This window comes from Dromiciops gliroides, chromosome 2 (genome assembly GCF_019393635.1).
Source record: "Dromiciops gliroides isolate mDroGli1 chromosome 2, mDroGli1.pri, whole genome shotgun sequence".
NCBI lineage: Eukaryota > Metazoa > Chordata > Mammalia > Microbiotheria > Microbiotheriidae > Dromiciops > Dromiciops gliroides.
The window spans coordinates 342,710,596-342,727,684 of record NC_057862.1 but is presented as its reverse complement, the minus strand read 5'-3'; the positions used below and the strand labels follow the sequence as shown (position 1 = coordinate 342,727,684).

Genomic DNA, 17,089 nt, shown 5'->3' with positions numbered 1-17,089 from the left:
CAAGTAAATTAGCGGAGTACGGAAAAACTTGTCAAATCTGTGGATGAGAGAAGAGTTTTTAAACAAATAAGAAATAGAGAGGATCACAGAAATTAAAATAGGTAATTTTGATTACATGAAATTAAAAAAACTTTTGCACATACAAAATTAATGCAGTCAAAATTAGAAGGAAAATAGAAAACTGGAGGGGAAATTTTACAGCAAGTTATTTTTTTTCCATTAAAGACCTCAGTCCTCAAATATATAGGGAACTGAGCCAAATTATTAAAAATCAGTCCCATTTCCTGCTTGATAAATGGTCAAAGGATATGAACAGGCAATTGTCAAAATAAGAAATCAAAGCTATCAAAAGTCATGCGGAAAAAATGTTCTAAATCACTTCCGATTAGAGAAACATACATTAAAACAACTCTGAGATACCACGTCATGCTTATCAGATTGGATAACATGACAGAACAGGAAAATCACAATGCTAGAGGGGATATAGGAAAAATAGGACACTAAAGCATTTTTGATGGGATTGTGAACTGATCCAACCATTCTGGAGAACAATTTGGGACAACACCTGAGGAGCTATGAAACTGCATATCCTTTGACCCAGTAATAACACTACTATATCCCAAAGAGATCAAACAAAGGGGAAAAAACACATTTGTACAAAAATAGCATCCCTTTTTTGGTGGCAAAGAATTGGAAATTGATTGATGCCTATAAATTGGGGAATTAAACAAGTTTTGGTATATGATTGTGATGGAATACTATTGTGCTATAAGAAATGATGAGCAGGATAGTCTCAGAAAAACATAGGAAGACATATGAACTGGTGCAAAGTGGAATGAGCAAAACCAAGAGAATATTGTCAACAGTAACAGCAATAATGTAAGGAAGATCACTGTGAAAGACCTAGCTACTCTGTTCAAGACAATGATCCAAGACAATTCCAAAGGACTCAGGATAAAAAATGTTACCTATCTCTAAAGAACTAATGAACTCTGGATGCAGACTGAAGCATACTTTCTTTTTACTGTCTTTATTTTTCTTGGGGGTGGGGGGAAGAGTGTCTGTGTTTTATTTTGCAACATGGTTAATATGGAAATATGTTTTGCATAATTTCACATGTATAATTGATATCAAATTGCTTGCCTTCTCAAGGAAAGGGAAGGGTTGTGAGGGAGGGAAAAAAATTTGGAACTCAAGATTTTTAAAAACTATTATTAAAAATGCATATGTAATTGGGAAATATTTAACATATATATATATATTTTTTTAAAAGACTCGGTTCAAATGCCACCTTCTGCAGAAGGCCTTCCCCAGTCTCCAAAATGCTAGTGTTTTCCCCCTGAGATTACCTCCCATCTACTCTGTGCACATTTTGCACATAACTCATTATTTACATGTTTCTCTCCCATTAAACTATGAGTTCCTTGAAGGCAGGAAATATTTTTGCCTTTCTTTGTATTTCCAGTGCTTATCACCGTGCTTGACAAAAAGTATTTAACAAATGCTTTTTAACTGACTAATTTTTGTTAAGTGGGTAACATGGAAATCTGGGAGTTAAACTGAAATGTTCATAAGCATTGGCATCCCAGGGATTCATCTTTCCTTGGGATTGTTGTATAGATCAAATGAGATAATAACCAATAGCAGTAATCTCTAGCATTTATATGTTAATTTAAACATTATTCATACATTTGTACTTAAATTAAATTCAAATTAAATTTACATATTTATATGTTAGTGCCTTAAGATTTGCAAAGTGCTTTACAAATATATCTCAATTGATCCTCACAATAACACTGGGATTACCTCCATTTTAAAGAAGAGGAAACTAAGGCAAATAGGGCAAATAGACGGTGACTTGTTCAGAGTCATACAGCTAAAAGTGTGAAAGAGAAATTCCATTTAATGACTTTAATAATAATACTTGGGAGTCTATCTGCCAAGACAAACCCAGGGATTATATGAACAAAATTACAAAATACTTTTCACAGAGGCCAGATCTAAACTCAGGTCTTTCTCATTCCAGGAGCAGTCCTCTATCCAATGCACTGCCTTATTACCTTTAATGTATGTGAAGTACATAAAAAAAAAAAATCTTGAAGCACAACAGAAATGTTTTTTGTCTTTATAGTTACAGCCATTGCTACTATTAGCATTACAAAAGGCAGCCAGCTTGTCATGGACTTACTGGGGTGAAGAGTCCCTTTCCATGGCAGAGCATCATTGAGCTTAGAGCTGTATGTTAGTATTAAGGGAAAACCAAGCATGAAAATGACTTTCTCAAAGTGACATCACAGAAAAAGGGTGGAGTTGGAACTAGAGTAGTGAGTTCCTGCCTGGGATTTTGTCAACTCAATTATCTATTTGTAGATAATCTTCTACAAATATCACAGCCCATCTTCTTACTCAATAGGGCTGTTACTGGGTTGAATAATACAGAGGAAACAGGTCTCAAGGAGCATAAGATGGACCACCAGTCCTTGGGCCTCTCCTGTTTCAAGAGTAACTCTCATCAACCTTGTAGTGGGCATTTTCCTTTCCTTACCCTGATGTAAAGACTATGGCTATTCTCTTCTCAGTAGTGGGGCCATGCAATGTAAAGGAATCCACTCTCCAGATTAGGGGCGAGAAGTCCTGTGTCTTACTCTTGGCTATGACACCAACTAATCATGTCACCTTGGGCAAATATTTCACCTCCAGGATCCTTGGGTTCTTCTTCAGGACTGGGATCTATTTCCAATGTCCTTTACAGTTCTAAATGTGGGATTAATCCCAATCTTCACTATATTCCAATGCGAATCCTCACAGAAATATCTGTACGACTTGATGGTGTCCAAGGTCTCTTCTAGCTTAAACTTCAATTCTATTATCAATATCCTCATCTATTAAATGAGGATTACAAGAGTGGCCATATTTCCTTCACAGGGCCAGAGGAACACTGGCTCTAGAGTCAGAAGACCTAACCTCGTTTATTACCTGTGAGACTTTCTCAAACTATTCTCTGAAATGTGAAAACGTTCTGAAAAACACAAAGGGTAAGTTCTGTGGTTACTGTATACCTGCTAATATACTTTGTGACTGTTCATATTTTGATTCATTTTACATGCTCAGTTACCTGACTGGAGGGTAACAACCAGGGTACTTATTTCTCACATCTGTCCACCCCCATCTAGTTCCTAGGAGAGGGCTCCACACAGAATAAGTGCTCAATAAAGACTTCTTAAGAACTAACTCAAAGGGGGACAGGGAAGGGGAGCCAAGAAGGTAAAGGGCTAGGAAGCATTGCAGTAATTTCTTCTCCACAAACTCTTTCTAATGGATCTAGGAAGTGTACCCGACTGAATCCTAGTGGGGAAATCCACAAAAAGTCACAATGAGTTCTTTGTCCAGCCCAGCTTGGCCTAGGGAGACAAGGAAATCTGACACTAGAGACAGTTCAGACCAGGAGCACGATGTACACAGAGCATACCATAAGAGACACAGCCACAGAATTACACTACATGCCCCTGACAGGTACCCACTACCTATCCCCTGGTCACAGATCCAGGGCAGAGTGAAAATGGGACCTGATCATGGTAGTGGCTTGAATTCCTGGAGTTGGGAGACCCTGGTTCTTTACAGGAAACGGAAAAAGTTCAGCAGCAATGTGTGTTCAGCAGTGGTGTGGCTTAGACCTCAGGCTCAGAGCAAAGTCTTATTTCTTACGTCTAGTCTAGCCCATGGAGGAATAACCAAGGCAGAACCTGAACAAAGGGGAGCCTACAGTGTCTTTTATGAAATGCTTGGGATACATGATGCCCTAGTTCTATGAGATCTGAGTAGTTTTCTTTCAAGATTTCTTGAAATAAGATTTCTAGGCTCCTTTTGGTAATATCATTCAGATATTCCAATGGTTCTTAATATTTTTTCCTACTTGATCTGTTTTCTAGATGAAGTGTGTTTGCTATGAGGTACTTTTTATTTTCAACCCCTACAAGACAGATGGAAAGCTCTGTTGGTTCAGAGTGGCAAAAAAAGAGCCTAGACATCATATTCAAGAAATCTTAAAAGAAAACTGCCCAGATCTCTTAGAATCAAGGCAAAACAGAAATAGAAAGAATCTACTGGTCACCTCCTGAAAGAAACCCCAAAATGAAAACTCTCAGGAGCATCTTAGCCCAAACGCTGAGCTTCAAGGTCAAAGAAAAATCATTTTAAGTAGCCAGAAAAAAAGAATTCAAGTACTGAGGAGACACAATCAGAATCACACACAATTTAGAAATCATCATTATAAAGCAGTAAAGAATTTAGAATAAAATATGCCAGAAGCCAAAGGATATGGGCTTACAGCCAAGAATAACCTACTCAGAAAAAGTGAGTATAATGTTGAGGGGAGGAATGGATCTTTATGGAAATAAAGGAGCTCCAAGTATTCCTGATGAAAAGACCAGAGCTGCAGAGCAAACTTTGAAGTGCAAACACAGGAATGAAGAGAAACATAAAAAGGTAAACATGAATAAACAATGATAAAGGAGAAAACACAGGCTGGGAATATGACCTCTAGTCTCCCCAGAGAATGTAAACCACCTTGAACAAACATCAACAACAAAAGAAGCTCCAACTGTCTCATGGGAACACTTGCACATGACCCTGGGTCATCCCAGGCACCATGCCTTCTTTGTTCTGTTTATGTAAAGTGACTGACCTGACCTGTGGTTGGTACAGGAATCCATTCCACCATTCTGTCTTCCTGTTGCCAAGGACTAGGTCTTATGTATGAGTAAACTTCTTTAAGCAACACAATTAAGCCTAATACAATTTATTTAATACCAAGCTGACATGAGCTCCTCTTTCTCAGTATTCTCTTGGGGGGTCTGCATCCCTACAACTGCCATTTCCGAGAAGAATAGATAAGCCTCCTTACAACTGGTATAGCTATCAGGATAGTCTGCTCCCCCCGCCCCAGTCTTGTGTCCTTATAATTGGTATAGTCAGTAGGATAGTTTGCTCCCCTAGAAATCTTGTGTTGTTACACAGGGATAAATTGCTTATATTCAAATATGGGTAAATAATGTATTTGTCCTTTCTGATCTCTATCATCATCAGGGGTCACAGAAGGATTCTACTTGGATGAGACTTAGAAGTGGTTCTATTATGTCTTTATCTTAAGAAAAGAATAGAAAGAGAGGGGAAGAAGAATATATTGAGGGAAAGAAGAAGGGAAAGGAAAGATAGGTAAAATTGGCTCACATAATTAAGGTGCACTAGTAGAAATCTATACAAACAAGGAGGAGAGGGTGAAAGGAGCCACAATCTCATTGTCATCTAACCTAGTAAAAAGAAGGAAGACACACATAGAGTTGGGAACAGAAATACATTTCACTAAACAATTAAATAAGAGGCAAGGGGGAGGATGAAATAGAAAAAGGGTAAATTAAGGAAGGGATTAGTTCAAAGCAAAATAAATTCCAATAATATACAAAAATATTTACAGATCTTTTTGATATGGCAAAGAATAAGAATCTGAGGGGGTACCCATAAATTGGGGAATGGATGAATAAATCATGGCATATAAATATGTTGGAATACTATTGTGCTGAATTTTTATCAGCACAATATCCAACCAATATTCCAGGAGACTAATGGTGAAACATGTTACCTACTTCCTGAGAGAAGTTCAGAATGCAGAATGAGATAAACATATTTTTAGGACATGGCCAATGCAGGAATGTGTTTTGATTAACTATATATGATAATGAATTTTGTTTCGTTTTTCTCAATATGGAAGTGGAAGGGAGAGGATGAAAAAGAGAATATTATTGAATTATTGGCTGATTAAAACACAGTATGTGTGTGTGTGCATGTATGTATATGTATCTATGTATTTTATATGTACTATATATATATATATATGAAACTGAAAGTGCCAACAGCTACTTTGCACTCAATCCATTTTAGAAAAATGAGCTTTCTTCTCGCCTCATACAACACACAGAGCTACACATCAGATTAAGCAGGTTTTCAAGAGATTCCAAGTTCACCGTAACCCAAAAAAAATACACCCCCAGCCCCAATCCTGTCATAATACCTATAATTTCACCATTAGGAAGTCAATCCCTTAGATTAAAACATCCAGCTTTAAGAGACATTATCAGTTATCAACACCTCAATATGAGATAATATGGAAAAATGGAAAGAGCATGCTTTATTTGGAGTCTGAAAACCTGGGTTCAAATTCCAGCTCTGCTATTTATTATCTCTATGACCTGGGCTCAGCAGCTTACTTCTCTGAGATTGTATCTTCATCGATAAAATTGGGGCATAGGGGAGGCACTAAGATATACTCTCTATGGTCTTTTCTAACCCTAAACCCCATAATCTTAATTAGCAATCTGATAGAAGATGAGAAGTATGAGAGATGTTTGGATAAGAGATAGGTAAAATGGATGGTTATCTGGGAAAGCAAAGACCAGGTAGAGCTCCACGGAGCAAGGTTCCTGGCAGCCAAGGAAGAGGGATGCTGAACAGAAAATGGAGGGCATCAAAATGTCACTAAGGAGCTCTCTCAACATCATTAAGCACCATTCCCTAATACCACTAATGACTGAAACTAAGTGTCCCCCCCCCCCCCCCCCCCCCCCGTCTGCTTCCTACCAGCATTCCATCCATTCTGGGGAGACAAATTATCAATCATCATCAAAGAACCAAAAAAGACTCGTGGGAGAGATGAGGAGAAGGAATTCTTTAGATAAGGAGAGAATCCGTAAAAGCCCGGATACCCGAGGCTGACTCAGCATTCATCCTCCACATCATAGACACAATTCCCTAATGTTTCCAATTGAGTGTGAGAGGTCATCTTGATCCAAAGGAGAGTAATTTATAATTTCTAAATAGGGTACAAAATGATGACTCTCCTTTCTCCAAGAGAAATGAAACATAAAAATGAAAATCCTGTTTTAAAAGGAAAAAAAAAAAACCACAACTCCCTCTGGGTCTGGTGCAGAATTAAATTTTATGAGTTACCCAACAGCAGGCCAAGCAAGGAACAAAGCCAGCGGGAGGCGACTTTTCAAAGTAACTGGAGTTGACATGAAACTTGCTTGGTGAGGGGGAGAAAAAGGAGGTAATAGAGGCAGAAAGTGGAATCTTTTATCTTTCACCTGAGCATGTCCTTTTCATATGCTAAGTGCAACTCAGGCTAGCAGGGAGAGGGAGTTTAACATTATCATTTAAAAAGGCCTGACAACCCAGCTAAGAACATTTCCCCCTGAGTCATATGCCACCTAGGGTTACAATGAATAAAGTAATAACAGGAAGATACAACTGCATCATGCCAGGTCTAGAGGACTGGGCTGTAATTATGTCAAACAATGACAATCTCCTGGGGAGGGGCATCATCGCCTGCCCCTGCAGTACTCACAATTCACACCGTGCTGGGACTTGGCAACCTGCACTGTAATTGTAAGGAATTTACTCCATCCTTGGCTATGAGCTCTAATGAAGAATATGTCACATGCCTAGAGAAGGATGCTCCCTGCCCAGGTTAGACATCAAATGGCCATGTTGTTATAGTCAAAGGGAGACCAAACACATTTAATCCAAAGCAAAATCTCTGGCTTTATTCTTTTAGAATTCTATAGTTTGTTGATTTAAGGATCTCTAAACATGAGAAGCACATGCCAAAGGGGATTAACTATCACATCTGAGAAGTTGGCTTTTTGACCTGAAGATTTTTCACATAGCCTAATAACACTTCTAAAACATTAATTTAATCCAAGTAATTAATTTGAGTTCCTTCTTTTAACCATCACTTGGTGAGAACACAACAGACCACTTAGAAAAAGGAAGCAGTGATCACTAGGAGCCTGTATAGGTTCATGAAGAGCATGGTACAATTTAAAGGGTACTAGCTTTTAGAAACACAGCATCGAACATTTGAAACTTCAAAGGCTAGCTAGTAGCTAGTCCAAGCCATATGTGGTCAATAACCCCCTTCATAACATGCTTGGGAAGTGGTCATGCAATCTTTGTTAGAAGACCACAAGTGATAGAGAACTTAGCTCCTAAGCTAGCTCATTCCGCTTCAGAATAGCTCCAATAGTTAGGAACTTAGGCTTAGGCTCAAATAATAGGCATGTGGAAGTCAGCACAAATGAGCTTAAGAACCAATTCTTAAATATTCAGTGTGAGCATTTACACCATAATAATTGGCAAATGCTTAAAAACAAATCAGGACAGCTAGGCGATGCAGTTGATAGAGTGCTGGGCTCATTTTACCGTGTTTAAATCTGGCTTCACACACTAGCTGTGTGATCTTGGGAAAGTCACTTAACCCTGTTTGCTTCAATTTCCTCATCTGTATAATGAGTTGGAGAAGGAAATGGCAAACTGAACAACAACACCAACAACAAAAATCAGGGCTTGATTTATTGTGCTATTGACTGTCTATACTTAAAACAATGGAGAAAAAGTTAATGATGTAGATTAAACTTAAAAGTGTGTCATAACTTCATTTTCTTTTCCAGAGAGCCAGGAGTTAAACATTTGTCAGTACACCCCTGCCTCAAACTTTTTTTTTTTTAAGTGAGGCAATTGGGGTTAAGTGACTTCCCCAGGGTCACACAGCTAGTAAGTGTTAAGTGTCTGAGGCCGGATTTGAACTCAGGTACTCCTGACTCCAGGGCTGGTGCTCCATCCACTGCACCACCTAGCCGCCCCTTCAAACTTTAATTTGACAGCTATAGATATAACATATAATGTATATTCCCTCATTAGAAAGTTAATTATGCAAATGAAATCATAGGTTACAGCAAAAAACAATGCATTAGGAATGTAGTTAGGGTACCTCTATGAGGGGCATGCTGAATTCTCACTTAGATCTACAAACCAGGGTAGGCAATGGAGGAGCAAGGAAAACATGTTATAGTCAACCAGAAACCACCATCTACAAATGAAGCAGACTAATCCAGATCACCTCTCTAGATCCTTTCAATGTCCAAGATCCTCTGATTCTTTGAAAACCAGCTTTTATGGTAACCTTTGCTTCCTTCCCTTATTTACAAAGAGTTCTTCCCACATCTCACCCAGATTTCCCTGAGAGTACCAGGCTTGTGGAAAGGAGGGCTATTCAAATATTTTTCTCTTTTCACCTCTGGCACCCATAACCTCTAGCTCTCTTCAAGAAGTTCCTTCTGATTCCCCAATCAAATAACTATTTATTTATGTTTTCTATATCATGCATTTACTTATTTGTGAACAGGTTGGAATATGCCTCCTTGCAGATAGGAGCAGTCCCACCAGAACCTAGTACAATGCCTGGCACATAGTAGGCTATCAATCACTATTTATTAATTGGTAGCTTAGTCAGGCTATAGAACTTTGCTCGCAAAGGATCATCTTGGAAAGTACATATACATGCACATTTCTCTTGTATCCATCATGACTGCCAAGAGCCAAGGCAGGAAAAGAATCATTGGTATGTATGTAGAAGGAGAAAGAATGATAATAAGTGATCTCTGAGGTTCCTTATAACTCTGAATATTCTCTCTCTCTCTCTCTCTCTCTCTCTGTAGATAATCTTGTGGACAAGATGGGGAAAAAAAAGGTGGACTTGGAGACTACAAATTGAATAAATTCAGAACTAGTTGAATGATCATAATTGATTATATATTAAGAGTTAAAAGGGATTTTAAAAGTCATCTAGTCTAGGCTCTACATTTTACAGATGAGGAAACTGAGCTCCAGAAAGGTGAAGTGACTTCTTTAAGGTTACACAGGTAGTAGGTAGCAGCATGAAGATTCAAACACAGGTACCCTGACTCCAAACCAGAACATTTTTCATTACATCTCTCTGCTATAGTATTGACTACTGAATTGGTGTCAGCCAAAAGGTATTCTCTGCCTGTGGGTGGGGGATGAGGGTGGATGGGTGGAATTCCTTTAAGAAGAGGATGGACCCACATCTCCCAATGTGGGACAGATGTCAAACTCATCAAAACACACACAAATAGTAAAATGGATAATAACCAGTCTTTGGAGCCAAGTGGGATCCTACTCACATGGCAAACACAATTACTCACCCTGGGAGAGTGGGCAGAAGAAGATCTGGATATATTACAATACCAGAATACATTATTACTATGATGAACTCAGGCACAGGGAGCAGTGAAAACATATTGCTGATTCTGGAGGGCCTAGAATGCCAGTGTGTGTAATTCAAACTAGATCTCACAGCCTTTGATGGTTTGGGGACAGAGAAGCAAAATGTTTTTTAAAAAAAGTTTTAGAAAGATTAACATGTCAAAAGTCTCATTCTGCTACCCCATTGCTACATGAAGATAATCAGTGAAATAATATTTATGAAGCACTTTTCAAACCTTAAAATAATCTATTACTATTACTATTACTATTACTATTACTATTACTATTACTATTACTATTACTATTACTATTACTATTACTATTACTATTACTATTACTATTACTATTACTATTATGAGTGACCCTTGATCCTTGAGAGCTATGCTAGGGAAGCTTCAACTCTGACTGATTCTAACAATTTGAGAATTTTCCATACAGGCCTGGGTACTGATTGGGTTAGTCTAGAGTAAGTACAGTGAGGCTGATTAGTGGCAGTCTGGCTAATGAAACAGAAAAAAAAATATATATATATATACACATATGTGTGAGTATATATATATATGTATATGTATGTGTGTGTGTGTGTGTGTGTGTGTATATCTATATATATAGATATATACATATATATAGATATATATAGGCCCTCAGTCCTTTGGAAACCCCTTCTATTTGCAATGGCTGTGGTAGAATGACAAATATAAATAGTTTTTATATTTTGTGTAGGCATTAATTTAATTATTGGTGTATTAAATGTGACAAGTTTATATACCACTGGAGGGAGTGAACTATATCAGCACTAACATTCTTTTGATAGAAATGAAGCCGGAAGACAAGAAGAAGTTGGAGTTGAATAAGCTCATAAACCCTCCTTACATAGAAAGGCAAATTAAGGAATTGGAAGAGCTGGCCCCAAAGGAAAAAGAAATATAATTTCACAGGATACATGGTCATCCAGAGCCTTGAAGGGCTTAAATTAAGCATTGATAGACTCTGAAGAGGCAGCACCACAAACTGAAGAGCACTCACAGCTGTCCCATTGTGTTAGTCATCACTTCCACCCCCCACACCCTAGACTATAAAAGAATAGGTAAAGTAAACATAACTAAACTCATCCTTGGAGTGAGGGGGGCATAGTATGAACAATGGAAGGAAAAGACAGAACACTATTATTGTGGAGAGAGTGATCAGCATGAATCTGTGATAAGGAAGAGCAAGCGATTAGAGAATTGCCTGCCTGTGGAAGTGGAGAGGGTATGGAAAGTTTGTGGGAGATTAGACCTGTCTTGGTGCAGTTCCTCAGGGAGTTTGAGGAGTGTCAGTCGCAGATCTCAGGCAGTTTTGCAGCACCTCTGGGCCTGAAGTATTGTGTTTATCTCTAAGGTGAGTCTAAATTTGGGGTATTGTGGACCAAGAATTTAGCAAGTTATACAAAGACAAAGATGGCCAACTTGCACATCCAGCCAATGAGTTTGAGTGGATGATAGTCTTGGCATTTTCCCACAAAGTAATTCTAACATTGAAAATGGTAATGATGAACCTTAATAGATCCTATAACTGAAGGGCAGTTCTAAGTCCCTAGTGATATACACATATGAAAAGGAAAAACCCAGGGGAGAAAGCAGGACCCTACAAATGGACACAGAGCCAGATTGTAAGCTTGTGAATGTAAGTAGGTCTGTGACAAGCATAAGTATACAAACTTACCATGAATATAATGACAATTTGGGCACCAATACAAATCTACAGAAGATTAATAAGTAGAGATAGTCAAAGATAAAGCCTGTGAGGTGCTTCAAACCAACTACCTACATATAGTGAAGTTTGGTACTTTCTCTTTTTGATATTTAAAGTTCTTTTCAACCCGCACTCATCCTACTTCTTCAGGTCTCTTACACATTACTCCCCTCTTCCAAACAATCTATGGTTTAGCCACTTTAGCCTACTTGCAGTTCCTCACCCAAAACACTCATCACCTCTTTTTCATCCTTTGTATGGACCACAGTCAGGTCCATGCCTAGAATGCACTCCCTCCTCACCTACCTCTTGGAATTAATTCCTGGTTTCCTTCAAGAGACAGTGGAAGCATCATCTCCTACATGAGGTTTTTCCTGATTCTCCACCATCCCCATCCCTAGACACTAGTGCCTTCTTATCCAAGGGTACTTTGGTTCTATCTTCACATGTTTTATGTGTCTTTACATATGTGTATATTGGTTCCCTTATTATAATCTAAGGTCCTTCAAGGCAAGGATCCATCTACTTTTGTGTCTGAGTCCCCATTGTCAGGCACACAGTCTTAATCAATTACTGTTTAATTTATTGAGAGATTGAACGAGAAGGTAGGGCAAGGAAGCACAATGAAAAATACTTTGGAAAATATGGTTCAAGATTAAGAAATCAAAGTACCCAAAGAAATATAGATTACTCAGAATCATCCTCCTCTTCCTCCTCCTCCTCCTCCTTCTTCTTCTTCTTTCTCTCTCTCTCTCTCTCTCTCTCTCTCTCTCTCTCTCTCTCTCTCTCTCTCTGCGTCTCTCCTTCCCTCCCTCCCTCCCTCCTCTCTCTCTCTAGATCTAGATTTCAATATGAACATGTCATTCCCTTACTTTAAAAAACCTTTAATGGCTACTTATTACTACTAAAATAATACAAAATCCCTCAACTTTACATATAAGGCTCTCATTAATCTGGTACCACCTACCTTACATGTCATCTTTCATAAGCCATCACTATCTTTCATGAACTCTATATTCCAGCTAAATAATTGCTCCAATTCAACATTCCCCTATCTTCCTCCATACATTTGCACAAGCTGTCTCCTATGCCTGGAATGTGCACTTCAGAATTCAGTCATTTCCTATTTGAGATAAAGTCAATTGTATTTTTTTTTTAATTGTGGTGCTCTTCATGCAGTGGAGAAGTTCTTACAATAAATAGGAATGAGAAATTAGGGGCATGTAATAAGGCAGTAGAAATTAAATTAAATCCAACAAACACTTATTAAATACTAGGTTCTGTACTAGGTGTTGGAGATGCATTTTTAAAAAATCCTTGTCCTCAAGGAGCTTACACTCTACCAATGGGGGAAGGGGAAGACTGACTACATAGATAAAAATACATCAATACAAAATATATACAAAATGAGGGAAAATAGTTTCAGGAGGAGCTAATAGTATGAATCAAAAAGAAGAGAAATAAACTTTATGATGGAAGAATCTAAAGGATATGATGACTAATTGGAGCTCCCTTATAAAGTCAGTCACAAAAAGGCACCAGATGGCCTCTTCCTGGGGACTCTGAGAGAAATAATGCCTTATATTTTTGTTGGATTTTAAGGTTTGCAAAGTACTTTCCTCACAACAACCCTCTGAGATAATCATTTTGCAGATGAAGAAACTGAGGCTCTGAATAAGTGGATTGTCCTGTGTCACATAATCAATAAGCCTCTGAAGTAGGATTACAAGTCTCCTGGTTCCAAATACAGTGCTGTATTCATTATACTATCATTCTTGAATAATGGCTTAAACATTTCTTTGCCTCAGTTACCTCCACTGTAAAATGAGAATAAAAATAATATTTATTTCCCAGGGTTGTTATATGGATCACGTAAGCCCATGTTTGTAAAGTGTTTAGCACAATGCCTGACACATAGTAGGTGCTATATAAATGCTAGATACAATAACATTACTTATTATTATTATTATTATTATCATCATCATCATCAGTCAAAAAGCACTGATTAAGTCCCTAATGTGAAGCAGGAACTATGCACAGTGCTGAAGAGACTAAGTAAAAAATGCAGCAGTTCTTGTCCTCAAAGAGCTCATATTCTATTATGAAAGACAATATAAATATATGTAAGTACGCACATAATACAGACTAGGGGATTTTTTTGGGGGGGGTGAGGTGGAAGTAGCAGCTGGCTACATCAGGAAAGTTTGTTTGTTTGTTTTTTATAGAAGAAGGCAGTACTAGAAAGAAGATACCCCAGGTACCTTATACTGAAGTGAGATACAAAAGAGACTTTTGGGCTATGTCATTGTGGATACTGTAGTTTTAAAACAACTGAATTGAACTTGAAAGACAAAGAGACATTAATGATGACTTCCTTTGAGGAGTCTTTGATGATTGCCCATGCCTCCAACATGTTATTTAGGGTGCCCACTCAACACAAGTACAAGCTGAAGAAGCCCATCAAACAAGAATAATAGGAACAAATGCATCTTCCTCACCTCCATTACCCTTGCCATCCTTCACAGTTGGAAGGGTAGGCACTGGGAAGGCAAGAGATTAGTTGAGTAGGCCATTGACTTTTATATTTAGAAATCCAGCACTATCCATCAGCATCAATATTTTACAACTTAATCAACTTGGTACTACTCTGGGTTTGGACCATTTCTATCACCATGAGTACTCACAGGGTCCTGGCAGCTGAGAACCTCTAGGATGCTGTTGAGTAATTCAACACAGTACTTCTTCTCTTGGACCTGGTATTGCAGCTCATCTTTTGGCTCAAGTAGCTCCTTCAGTTCCTTGGTGATGACTGGGAGCAGAATATCCCGGCACTCTATAAAGGGAAATAGTTCCTTGGGTCAGTTTGTTTATTTTTAATTGAGCAATGAAAATGATTACAGTTTATAAACAAACACTCCTGGAAGAAACAACAAATCATAATGCTCCTGCTGTGGTTGAGAACTTTGAGGGCATGGCATACCACTGGGATTCTTGAACCTGGAGTTTCCTCCCACTTCTAATAACATAAATATTCACCAATACACTTCCCATAGAAATGACAAATCTCAAACACAGAAAAAACGAATGACAGGTACAATTCAAAGTGATCCAAAAGAGGCTTCATGGTATTATGGACTTGGAGTCAGAGAAACTTCAAATGCTGAATCAGACATTTACTAACTGTATAGCCTTGAGCAAGTCATTTAATCTGTGGATCTCAGTTTATTTGTAAAATGAGGGGACTGGATTTGATGACCACCAAAGTCCCTTCCACCTCTAAAATTATGGTCATAGATGGCTGTAGGTGTATGACCCCACTTATGACAATTTAAACTCCTTGAAGTAAGAAATCATCTCACTTCTGTCTCTAGAGCTATAAGACAGCATATGGTAGGCCGTTAATAAGTATTAATTGATTGACCAAACATTACTGGTGACCTGCAAGTCTGTATTACTAATCTAATGCCAGGTATACAACTTTATCATTACATTTGTATTCTAATTAGAGATTAGAGATATTAGACAAGTCAGATTACTTTTTCTGGCTTTGAGTTTTCTTCAACTGTGATTCTCAGCGACTAACAAGTATTAAACACAGATAAGGGATGAAAGGGAACTGCCAAAAAGGTTAACTACACATCAACAATCTGTCTGGGAATATGGTGTAAATTAAAATTAAGGTAAACTGAGGCACAGAGTTCTAAGTATGATCAATTTAATAGTAAAGCATAAATCTACAAATAAATAGGACCTCAGTTTCCTCAGCAAAGCTAACACCCTGAATGAGGAGGACAATTCTCTTTTATAGCTTTTAGGAAATGCAGAACAAAGAAAAGGACTTTGTAGGCAGGGGACAAGTTATGATTGGTTACAAGAGCTCAACATCATGAATGGTGAAATCAATATGATTGGTTGCAGAGGTGAGGCATCAAGGAGAATAAGATTGGTTGGAAATTGGGATGAGGGGCTAGCCACAACCCTCTCCTTTCCTCCTGTGACCAAGAAATGGTCATTGTTGGAGTCCACCTGCAAGGTTAGAGATATAGGACCAGACTTCTTTAGATGACAAACCAGACAGCCTCTTAAGCCAGACTCCCTGGTGTACAAGCAGATCCCTCGAAGATAACAGATTTCCTTAAGGCAAGAATAGAACAGTGATTAACAGGAGAACTTTTTTTTTTTTTTTGAGTGGGGCAATGAGGGTTAAGTGACTTGCCCAGGGTCACACAGCTAGTAAGTGTCAAGTGTCTGAGGTCAGATTTGAGGTCAGGTCCTCCTGAATCCAGGGCCAGTGCTTTATCCACTGCACCACCTAGCTGCCCCAATGGGAGAACTTCTAATTCTAAACTTAACTCATTAGAGCCCAGCTGAAATCCTGAAGTAATTTCAGAGACAGAGAACCATGACTTAGATAGTGATAGGACAAAATCAATTAATTGTAAATAGGATCAACTAAAAGACAATACAGAAGCTATCTGATTATTTCCATTGCCTGGTAGAAAAATTGTTGGATGTGAATTTGGATTTGAATGTTAGCTCTTCCATTCATTACCTGTGTGGCATTCTGCATCACTGAGCTTCTCTGTGACTCAGTTTTCTCATCTATAAAATAAGTAGATTAGACTACATGGTCCCCAATCTCTATTTGTGCCCTCCGTCTATGATCCTACATTCCTCTTCCAATCTTGAGCACTGTATGAAAACCAAATCTATCTTACCCACTGGAAGAAAGCTATATGCAGTTAGCCATGAGGAGTTACTTTTAAACACAGTTCTCATATGAGCTGGGGCCAAGTGAATCCCATAGGGAGCAGTGGAGAATGGGTCAATCAGATTTCTAGCTATAATACCAAGGACCCTGGGGAGGTATGAATTCAAGGGAAAAGACTGATCTGGGAACCTTTGCTTTTTGAATGTGCCATATTGGGCAAGTCAATTCACCTCTCTGAGATGTGATTTCTCCATTTCTAAATGATTCAGTTGAGCTAGATGATCTCTAAGTTCCCCTCCCATTCCAAAATTCTCTGAGGCTCTGAAATAAAGTTATGGATGAAGCTATAAATACAGAGGAGAAAGGCGCTGGCTAGGTGAGTGGAGACACTAGACTTGTGGCCATGTGTTGTTCACAACTCACTGAGGTTGCAGGAGCTATATGATAAGCCCCCAGAAGGAAAAATGGTTTATCAATCTGAAAGTCATTTGTTGCCCAGATTATCGAAAACCAGAGACTCAACTA

General features: G+C 38.4%; 1 protein-coding gene across 1 annotated transcript in view; it reads right to left on the bottom strand.

The window, feature by feature from the left end:
• DOCK2 (dedicator of cytokinesis 2) overlaps positions 1-17,089 on the bottom strand; it is a 500,741-nt gene that overhangs the window by 299,017 nt on the left and 184,635 nt on the right. The window contains exon 26 of the mRNA XM_043986513.1: positions 14,538-14,686. Coding sequence (XP_043842448.1) covers positions 14,538-14,686 — 149 coding nt within the window. The remainder of the gene's footprint in view (positions 1-14,537; positions 14,687-17,089) is intronic.